Consider the following 11,575-nt stretch of genomic DNA (forward strand, 5'->3'; position numbering starts at 1 on the left):
TAGCACTCTTAGACGAAGAAAAATCGTATTACAGCAAAGCACTCTGCACTGATATTGTCCAAGCTTTTAGTCAGTCAGTTCTAATACAAGGTTTCTTATATAAAGTCAGGTATACAACCCATCACCCAACAACACATGTACATTTGCACTAGCACACCCACATGTATGCACCATGTAGCTACAAAATGCAATTACATAGCGATGAGCTCGATACAAGCAGCTCATGAGCGCACCAACAACCTGCCTGATCAAAATGACAGGTGCGGGGATGCAGAGAGCAGCATTGTGCCAAGCCAAGGTCAAGGGCACAGGCTACGCAGGCTTCTGATCGCGCAAGTAGCGCATAGCGGCTGCGGCTCAAGCGTCACCGACAATCCGAACTGGTTCCATGCATCCAGGTACTCCATCCTCCACTCCTCTCTTAGCTCCGCAGAATCGCGGTACCATTGCCTGGTGATCGACAAAATGATGAGCAGGTTTGAGAACACAAGTGTAGGCTACTGAACATTTATTTCCCTAGTTAATTTGCAGGAGAAGGGGATAGAACAGGTCAGGATTTGGTGCAGTATTTGTAGAGTGAGACTCTGTTTCTAATTCTGGCAACAACAAAACACATTCCATGGTCTGGCTCTTGCCAAGCGAACCATTACTAGACCAACATACACCGCAGCCAGTAAATTGTGAAAAAACAGAAGAGCTAATCAAGACAGTCATGCTAATCGAATTGAACATGAAAAAAAAGGTTCAGTTCAGGCCCCAACAACTCACAACAAGTCTCTAGAAGGATAAGCATAATTGGAGTGTGAACGCATGTCCAATTCAGAAGAAGAGGAGTGTGGCATAAAACTTAGCATGCACAAGAAAGAAAGGTATATAATCTACTATGATATGATCCAGCTCTGATTATTGATTCGTGGTGGTTGCCACAGAATCAAGATACCAACTCCAGTAGCATCGAAGAGGCTGTAGCCATTGACGTCGGTTGAACAGGAAGATTAGTAAATGGGTTTGGTCAGTTGATCAATCAGGTTACTACAGGATGAACCGTTCCAGCAGCACTGAGACACCCAAGACAAAAGGCTACGGCACGGGGGCATTCCGTCGACTACCGCGCGCGCGCGGGTGGAAAACGAGAGGCGAGGTAGGGGGCAACTCACTTGCAGACGAGGGAGCAGCTGAGGAGGTCGACGCAGTCGAGCTGCGAGAACACCCGCGCCATCACGTGTGCCGGGGCCCGCAGCGCCGCCGCCGAATCGCCCCCGACATCCTGCTCCTCCCCTTGCCGTGGCGGCGCCATGGCCGATCCGCCCGCCCGGCCGCCCCGGCTCTTGAATTGGAGTGGACAAGTGGGCTGCAGAAGCCTCGATCGAGGCTGAAGAATTGGAGGCGGCGATTTTTATTGGGATTGGTTACGCCACGGATCCAAATTCGATTCGTCGACGAGGGAAAGAGGGGGGAAAATGCCATCTGATTCTGACGCGACGAGATGTTGATTGTTTGTCCGGACAGAATACATGACATGAGGTGATCCGTGGATAAAACCGCTGAAACCGTGCATGATTACGTGATTCATGATAACATAATTTTTCGTTTCTTCTTCATTTTTTTTTCTTTTATTTATTAATGCTTGGAAGAGGGATAACATAGTTTTCTTAGAGAGTGACCTGATTTTTTTGGCACGACATATGTTCAATAGTCCCGTTCGGCTTACTGAATCTTGGCTGAATTGACTGAAAACACTGTTCCTGAATTATTATGAGAGAAAAACACTGTTCCGGCTGAAAAACAAGACGAATAAGTCGAATATGGGGTAAGCCGAACGGGGCCAATATATTATGGAAATTACTAGTGTACGGACGTACGGAGCAGATAAGCGCGTATAGACGCCCCGCGCATGCTGCTGCCTCAGCTCACCCGCACGCGCCTGCCGCTGTGACGTACCGCCGCTGCAAGCGCATGTCCGTCCCTCGTCTGCCTCGCTCCGCCCCGCACGCGTTCCTGGCTCCCATCCGCTTCGCCCTGCACGCGCACCCCTGCTGCGTCCGTCACTCCTTCCCCTGACCCCCTCCTCCCTCAGCACGAGCGAGACCCGGGAGCCTGGATGAGGACGAGCAGGCCCGTCCGTAGGACTCCAGGTGTGTCGTGCGCCCCATATGCCGCCCCCTGCTCACTGCGCCCCTTCCTCTGGCATCCGGGCTGTGCCCCATGACTCTCTGAATATACCTCTAAAACACGAAATACTTACAATATGAAACACTTGAATGTAACATAGTCTATAGTAGATGAAACATTTAGAACATACACTTGCAACATCCAAGTAAAACACTTGCAACGTAAAAACCCTTATTGTAACATAAGAATAAAACAACTGAAACATTTCGTACATACTCTTACAACATATGTGTGAAACATGTGCAACATCAAAATAAAAACTGCTTGCAACATATGTCTAATCGGAGGAGGCACTTTTTTTTATCAAACAACCAATTTAAGGAGGCATCCAGGATAGTTGGACCCTTCATACCGTCACGGCCCATGGCAACGAAGTGTTTGACCGATCGGACGTCCTGACCCTAGCATTTTTGATATATTATTAGGCTGGGGCCATGTTTAGATCACCTCCAAATTTCAAGTTTTTTCACTCTCTCCATCACATCAATTTTTGGACGCATGCATGAAGCATTAAATGTAGGTAAAAAAATAACTAATTGCACAGTTTGGTTGTAAATCACGAGACGAATCTTTTGAGCCTAGTTAGTCTATGATCGGACAAAGTTTGTCAAATACAAACGAAACGTGCTACAGTGTCCGGATTGCAAAAATTTGCAATCTAAACGAGGCCTGGTTAATTTTGGGCCAGAATTTAGGCCCACAGTAAAAAAAAAAATAGAACGAAAAATTCCTCACTCAACTTTACAAAAGTCTCCTTTGCATGGAGGGCCTAGGCGTCATCGGGTTGGGCTCGAAGCCCATGGCCGGTCAGGCTAGATGAAATCAGCAAATAAAGGTTGCCTCTGAAACAAAAAAACAGATGAGGTTGTCAGGTATTATACAGAAATAAAAGGTTAAAGGTTGACTATCATGAGATAAAAAAAGGTTGACTATCATCACGTTATGGTTGAGGTAAAATGGACCTTTTTAAGACGAAAATTCCTCTCTAAAACAAACTAGAGAAAAGTAGGCAGAAAAGCATAAGAGTCTCACCTACATGCATGAATTCTAGTTTTGAAGTTGTTCATGCAAGCTGTTGACTTTTACCCCTCACATTCTTTACACTTTCTGTTGTTACATTTGTTCTGCATGCTATATACTGATAGCTCTTCAAAACATTATAGAACGGATGTTATAGAAGGGTCCAGCCGATAATTTTTCTTTAACAAGCACAATCCAATGATTAAGAAAATAGATTCGAGATGTCCAGCTACACAAAATTAGTTATATAATTAAAACCAATCATACATCTAAGATATTTGGACGTATCATACTCCGAGAGTTCCATTAAGCACATGGCTAGAAAAAAGAATAAAATCCTTTTGATTCTGTCCAACATTTCAAAACGCTAAAGACGCAGCAAAAGCAACACATAAGACACCCAAGCAGCCATTTTATATATTGAATTTTAGCAGAGAAATACAGCCAATTATATGTAGTATCTATCAATTGTATTGTATTATAGTAAACAAGTTAATGCTATGTCTAAAATCTCTGTCAACAGTCAACACAATCTCTCAGAGATGAGAAGGTAGATTTTTTTTTTGCTTTTTAATGTTTGGTACAGATATAGATTTTCTGTGTGCGTATTGCTTGTGTGTTGGTATCTCTAATTGTTACTCCTCTTATATTAATTTTTTTATGCACGTGCATGTCCTCATACTTGCATAGAATAGGGTACAATTTGGTCAACTTAATGAGTCGTCGGGGATGAAAATGGATCAAATCAGAGTGGATAATGTCACTCTGTTTTTTGTCAGATACTACATATGTGCATAAGTAGAGAATTATATACTTGTCAAGAAATAATTTAGTAAAAAGACAATAGCAACTAATACACAAATAATCTTGCATTGCAATTCATTTTGTGGCTACCACACTAACAATTAACATTTACCAGGGTACACTCACAAATGATAAGTTACTAGCAACAAATTCTCAACTCGAAATTTACAGCACATAAAACAACCACATTACAAAATAAGATTTCTCAACTAACAAGCTGTCTTTTATCATGAATTCTTATGTTTTTTTAGTCTAGGGAGTGGAACTAGCGCTATCCTATTTAAAACACTCGATAATCCGTATCCATTGGATTTTGCTGATTTATATCCTACTTTGAATTCGCATACAATCAAATTTAGATTATCTATTCACATAAATATTTAAATCTCTTTTTATATATATCTTTAAGATCTAGATTTAGATCGGATGGTAGTCGCGCTCTTTTTTTAGGAACGCTCCCAACTTGTTTAGCGTGTCATTAGACTCATTACCCTGGTCCCTGGTGTGGAACCCAGAGATGAACAAAGCCAAATAAACTAGGGTTTTTTTTGGAAAGGTGCCATTACAATTCTTGAAGATTGGAAATATACCATTACAATTCGTCTAATCGCAAGCGTGCCATTATAATTTTGTGATACTTTGAAATATGCCATCGTATACGCCCGACGAACGCTTGGGCCCGCTTGCAGGCATCCGTGGCATACGGTCGACCGTATCCGTTTGTCGCCCGTCTTCATCTAAATGGCACGGTGAACGCCACCGTCTCCACCTCTCTCTCACTCTCACTTTCCCTGTCTCTCTCCCCGAGCAAGAACCCTAGGCTATGGTGGCGGCGACGATTTCGGCGGTGGTGACGGCAACGATCCCGACGGCGGCGCAGCAGGCCAAGGAGACAGTGCAAGGGGGCCAGTCGAAGGAAAGCTGTAACACCCCTGGTGTTAGTCTTGCCTAATTGCACTTGCATTTCATGAACATGAGCATCATTCATCCATTCATGAGCATATATCACATGAAACATGTTATCGAAACATTGCAACGTACTGTATATTTCATGAGTGTTGTTTTTGTGAATTAAAGAGTGTGCAACACCCAAGTGCAACATGTGCAACTCACTTTAGTGGAACCTAGCTAGTTATTGTAATGCAACAAGATCATGAAACATGTGAAACATGACTATGAAACAAAAGTATCATTTCAATTGTTTTTCATCGTTTCAGTACATTCAGTGCTTGATTCTTGTATGACCAATGTGTGGTATGGCTAAATATATTGTTAAACATCTTAGCTATGCTTAGAAAGTCATTAGGAACAATGTTCATGTTGATCATTTTGCCTAATTAAGTTTCCAAGTCATGGGTTGACTTGTTTTGACCCTAGGACTCTTTGGTTTGACTGTTCAAAAAGTACCACTTAGAATGTTTGCATGTCTGAGCAACCTAAAACAAAGTTGTAGCAAATTATATAAGGAACAAAAGTTATTTTGTGACCAAGTCATGAAAATGTGCACAACATGCTCTAAATGGTCCCACAAGTCAGAAATTGGGTTGGGTTCAACACTTAGAAATTTTCTAAGTACAAACTCCATTTTTTAGTTTCTTGAACACGACTTTGGCATGATTTTACTCTATGTCCTTTGCGAATTAGACATTGATCTCTAAATGAGTTTTGTAGCTGGCATGTAGGTGTACAACTTTTGTTTTGATTTCTTTCGCTAACGATCAACGGATTAGGAGATAGAGCATCACCATTTGGCGCTGTCAGTCAGTTCCTTGTTCTCTGAATCACGCTACAGTGTTTCGGCTTCAGACTGTTCATGGCCGACCAAGGTCAGATGGCGGCCGCCGCGTGTCCGCCACGCGCTCGGCTCGCCCTGACCACGCAGCGCGCTGGCTGGCTTGAAGAGGAGCACGCCCTGCTGCCCTCCGCACGCGCTCTACCCTCATTCACTCCTCCGTTGCCTTCCCCATTCACAGCCGCAGCGCACCGTCGACGCCATCAGCTCTGCCGAGCTCGCTCGAGCTCGCCGCGGCGCCACAGCCACCACCATCCAACTCGTAGCTCCACCATCGCCTCACGGAGCTCGTCAGCGCCCTCATGGAGCCAGCCAAGCTGTAGGTGAGCGGCATTGCCGAACCATGCACCACCGCAGCATGGCCGCCATGGTCACCGCCGGTGATCTCACGTGGTCCCACCTGATCGCTTCACCGTAGCCGTTAGCCGTAGCGTAGGAAGGTCTGTCTTGTTCACCGAAAGCTTACGCGCGCCTTGTATGGCCACCAACCGCCGGGGTTCGCCGGAGCACCACCGTGCGCCATGGCCGAGCCGCCGTGGGCCATGGCCGATGTCCCTGGAGTCCACTAGAGTCTAGTTTTAGGAGTGCTATGGATGTGGGAGGCCGAGGTGGGCACGCCGTCGCCCTCGGTTCCACCGGAGAAATCGCCGCCGACAAGATGGCGTCGTTTCTGCGCCATTCGTCACCATGCTCTGCTTTTCGGTCGCTGACGCGCGGGCCCCTTTTGTCAGCCGCTGCTGCTGCGAGGGAACCGGAGCTGGGCTGCACCGTTCTGGGCTGTGTGCGCGCGCAGTCGTGGGCCGCCTAATCTGATTGGGCTGGCCCAATAGCTGATTAGGTTTTCCTTTTTGTTTTGTTATTTTGTTTTTCACAGATTTGTGTGCACGATTCAAAAATGTGTAAATCAAGTTTGGTAGATCCAAATGTTATGGTTCCAATTTTGTTGAGTTTCTGGTAATGTCTAGTATTTAATAAAAATATTATATGAGCACAGGTTTTAGAAATTTTGGATGAATTAAATAGGACTTTGAAATGTGTTTTTAGATGCATGCTAACTTGTTGAAATTTTATCTTGAGTTTCTGTGGTCCAAAAATTATGAAATTTTGTGGGTATGCTAGTCTTACTTAGTAGAAGCTCTGGTTAAAATTTTAGAGCTAGTGCATGTGTAGTTTTTAAATTATAGATTTTTCTTTTATCATTGATTAATACTTGTGTGAATTTTCATAATTTTTCTATAGATCCAGTAAAGGTAAAATTTGGTGAGTGCTATTCTTATGCTAAAGTGATACTAGGAAAAATGAGAAATTTGTTGCTTGACACTTTTAACTAAGGTTTCCTATTTATGCCTTTTTAAGCACTTATGCCTTGTTATTTTTGTGTAGACTATTTTACTTATCCAAATGCCATGAAAATTTTATGGTAGTCTACTTAGAGTAGTACTATGCTACTGTAATTTTCTTAGATATTTATAAGCAACAGAAATATAGGTTGCTGTTGTAGCCCTAGTTTAAAATGAAATAAAATAATCCTCTTAAATGCAAGTTAGTTAATAATGTTCGCTTTGGTGTATCTTTAAAGCATTTAATAAGATGTGTTGACTTAACATATTAGTAGTAGAAGAGAATGCAGTAGATGACATGTGCTTGTAGTATATTTTCTTGGATGATGTTGACTACCTTGCATTCGAACATATTCATTGTATTCATCTCATCCGATGCACCGATTGCATAAGCACTTACGTACATTGTATCATATAGGATCGCAAATCGAGAACCCAGTCGTCATACCTGAGGAGCCCGAGGAGCAGTTCGAGGTGCAGCCACAGGAAGTGCCAGAAGCCGACGAGGAGGACGTTGAGGAACTTCCGGAGTGCCCCGATCACCGTCTGAGCTCCTTCGAGAGAGGCAAGCCCCGAAGCATTTTTCTCCCGGTTTGCAATTATTAATTCAATGCTTTACTTTAATTGATATATTACGTTCAGGAGTTGTTTGCAACCGTTGCTGCATTATACCTTGTCTACCTTTGTTATACTATATCCTTGTTACCCGGGTATCCGCAGTCGAGTCAATGCTTAGCTGGCTTAGACCGGTAGAAGTCGGGTGATTTCCTGTCACCTGCGAGCTATAGGTGGTTACCTGGATTTGCTTGGATGACTATGAAGTCATGGTATAACTAAGTGTTAAATGAAATTGAGACCGGACGGAGACTTGCAGAGTTTTGGACTGTAGTGTTTCCGTCTGTGTCGATTAAGGACCGACCGTTGTTGGGCCTCGAGTCATATTGAACGCATGCCTTACATTTAGCTGGCCGGATAAAGTACCTTCCGACCGCGAAGCTGGGAGATTATTCGGGCCGAGTAGATTGCCCGCAACGCACTGTGCCGAAGCAGGTGTGGTAGGACACGGGGGCGAGATGATAAGACCAAAGTGCAGTCGGTCGGCCCCCGGGTACATGTGGTTCCTGGCAAACTCGAGATTCCTGGATAGTTGACTCGGTGATCAATATCTCACTTTAGCGGGTGAGTGAGGTTTGTGTAAGGAATAAATCACCAGCTGGTTAGGAATCGATTTGAATCGCCATCGCTCCTGGATAGTGAGCACTTGACTTGAGTTACTTCATCGTAGTAAATATTTATGGAATACTTAGATAGTTATAGTGAATATGACAGTATGGAAGTTGTTTAATGATCATTGGTTATCATTATCTGCTTAATCACATGTTTGCTCTAGTATAGGTGCAAATCTAGTCGACAGGTTAATAATAATTAACTTGACAATAATGCTTTTAGAAAGGTGCTTGAAATGCTAAAAATGCTTCTTTTGCAAATGAGTCAGCTACCCTACTATAAAGCCCTTCATAATCCTTGGTGTCATTTATTTTCGGTTATGTCGGGTAAGTCTAGCTGAGTACCTTCTCGTACTCAGGGTTTTATTCCCACTTGTTGCAGATGGGCAGATGTATTACGGCTACTATATCAACTGCCTTTATCCTACGATGGGTGATGCTTAGGACCATGGGCATGGTTATTCCTTACGTCTCGTCTGATGCTTTTGTTGGAGATGATCATTCGTTGGCACTGTATTTAAACTCTGTGTGAGTGTGTGTGTGGTTTGAACAAATGACTTCCGCTATTTTATTCGAACTTGTTTTGTAATAACTATGTTGAAACTCTGATGTATCTGAGATTGCGAACTTTTATGTAATATGTGATGGTGACCGCTAAACTTATTACGATCTTGGCTGGAATGGAAGTTGGTTTGAAATCCTTCGTGATTTCACGGACTACCGGGTTATACGGGTTTAAGTTTGCTAAATCGTCTGCTCTGGCAGATGATTTTCTTACTTAATTTCGTATAATTGGTCGGTTCTGTTACAGAAGCAATGGAGTAGCATGCGCGTCAATGGTGGATGTGCCCCCGCGCGGGTCGCCGATGGTGGACGGCGACGAAAGGTACTTTTTCTCTCCTTGCTGAGCACAGAGATGAGTAGATTAGGCCTCGATTTATGTATTGTCGCTGGAGATGTGCACATTTTGATGTGATTTGGTTGATGCTAGGGTTCCACTATTTTCCCTAGAGATTAAAGTGGAAGCATTATGTACAATAGACTCTTTGGGTAGGAAAGCTTACACAAAGGGCTCTGTGATTAAGTGGGATGTGGAGATAGGCTCGTTTTCATTTGAGTTACTGATGACCAGCTTGCGCAATGCTGTCAAATGGTCTCGTACTCAATGCCTAACTGCTTGGTACTATGACAAAAGGGTGTGTGAAGATGTCAGACTAGAAAACTAGTTCCAGATGAATGACATATTTGAGATGTATAAGGACCAGATGCGTTGCCAGATTGTTGTAGGAGTGTTTGATCAATCTGTTGCCTCTATTGATCAGTTTGATGCATTAGAACCTTTATGTGTGAGGTGCAGGCAGACCAAGGGTTGTCAGAATTAGAGGGAGTTTGGAGAAGAGGGCCACTCAAAAGAAGGTCAGGTGCAAGAGATGTGGTGGTTTTGGGCACTTTCCCAAGACCTGCAAGTTCCCAGAACTAGGGGAGGATGGAGAAATAGGACAAGGGTCTTCAAAAAGGTATTCAAACTACTTGTGTGTTGCTATTTTGCTCCAAATTATCTTTTCCTATTACCAATCTACTCCTGTGATTCCACTGCAGAAAGAGGACAACTGAAGATGTCGCTGGACCTTCCCAGGTGAAGAAGAAGAAGACTCAGAAGAAGACTAATCCTAAGAAGAAGAAGAAAACACCTATCAAAAAAAGCTACAGAAGGCAACAACTGCACCACCAACAACTGTTGTTAGCAGCATCAGGCAGTTAGTCTTTGTTGCTCCACAAGCAAGTGGTACTAAGTAGCCACAATCTGCAATGCTTGATGGACAGCATGGGACATCTTTTGTGAACTCTATAGCCATCTTATGATCATTTTGTAATGATTATGAACTACTAATATGTAATGTGGCACTTCTGTTGCTTAGCTAGTAAACTCTACTATGTATTGAGGCATTTGAACTTGCCAACTTTCTAAGTTGCTGTTGTTACTATACTGCGTATGGATATTTAGTGCCAACTTGGTTATGAAATGATGTTTGAACTCTATTGTATTTTCACTACTATCATGTGGCTGTGGTCTGTGTGCTTTGATCTACTTTACTCTGAATGTTGCTAGCCCTTGTTCTCCTCATCCAAAATCAAGACAAGATGTTGCTGGAATTCTTACATAATTTCATAAAAAACATAGCACAATGCTGATCAATTTCATTACAGTCACTTCATCATCTGGGCAACAACTACACCTACCAGTACACCAACAAGGACACCTACTACAACAGATACATCTAACACAATCTGCATTTTCTTATTACCCATGTCCTATGTTGCATTACTAACTGGACTAGGAACAATAGAATGCATGTCTCCAATTTGCGCTTTTAGTTTCCAAATGTCTTGAACAATAATGTCCAGTGTTTGCCTCATCTCACGGAGCTGTTGCTTGAAATCACCAATACCATCCCCAACTTGATGACGAAGGGGCAACTGGACCTGCATTTGCTGCTCCTTTTGTTGATTCAGAAACCAGGCCTCGTACTACTCCTCCGAACGGATCTAACCACAAGTTGTTGGATCACCCTGCGCACCCTAAATCAGTCAAATAGAAACCAAACAATGAAGATTCAATTAACACAACAAAGCCTACCTTTATGTTGTTCGGACACTTGACAAATGGGACATCCTTCGAGCGCTCTTGCTTGCTCACGATTCTGATTAGAGGAACATGGCATTCGAGATAGTCCAGTAGGGGGTACTGCATCCTTTGAGTGCCAGCAGCGGTAGAGCTCGAGCTCATCCTTGCCTGCGGTCGAGTCACCCCCTTGCGCCGTCGCCTTGGCCTGCTACGTCGCCGTCGGGTGGTCGCCGCCGCCGCCGCCGAAGTCGCCGCCGGGAGCGCACCCTAGGGTTCTTGGCCGAGGAAAGAGACAGGGAGCACGCGAGAGAGAGAGGGGTTGAGACGGCGATGTTCACAGCGTCGTTTACATGAAGATGGCCGACGGACGAATACGGTCCGCCGTATGCCACGCGGACCTGCAAGCGGGCCCAAGTGTTCGTCGGGTGTACACAATGGTAGATTTCGAAGTATCGTAAAATTATAATGGCACGCTTCTTCAAGAATTGTAATGGCACCTTTCAAAAAAAAAAAAAAAACCAATAAACTAGGGTTTAACCGGGGCCACACGTCAGCCTTCACGCCGTGGTTTTCTCCGCCTTTATTCTCCCCCCAG

General features: G+C 43.8%; 1 protein-coding gene across 1 annotated transcript; it reads right to left on the reverse strand.

Annotated features, from left to right (window-relative positions):
- Positions 1-8: 8 nt before the first annotated feature.
- On the reverse strand, positions 9-1,482 carry LOC136549781 (uncharacterized). Its single transcript, XM_066541188.1, has 2 exons — positions 1,158-1,482; positions 9-450 (listed from the first exon to the last, which is right to left on the reverse strand). The coding sequence occupies exons 1-2, from the start codon at positions 1,295-1,297 to the stop codon at positions 300-302; spliced, it is 291 nt and encodes a 96-aa protein (XP_066397285.1). The 5' UTR covers positions 1,298-1,482; the 3' UTR covers positions 9-299.
- Positions 1,483-11,575: the final 10,093 nt, after the last annotated feature.

Source organism: Miscanthus floridulus, chromosome 4 (assembly GCF_019320115.1).
Source record: "Miscanthus floridulus cultivar M001 chromosome 4, ASM1932011v1, whole genome shotgun sequence".
In the NCBI taxonomy this organism is placed as follows: Eukaryota; Viridiplantae; Streptophyta; class Magnoliopsida; order Poales; family Poaceae; genus Miscanthus; species Miscanthus floridulus.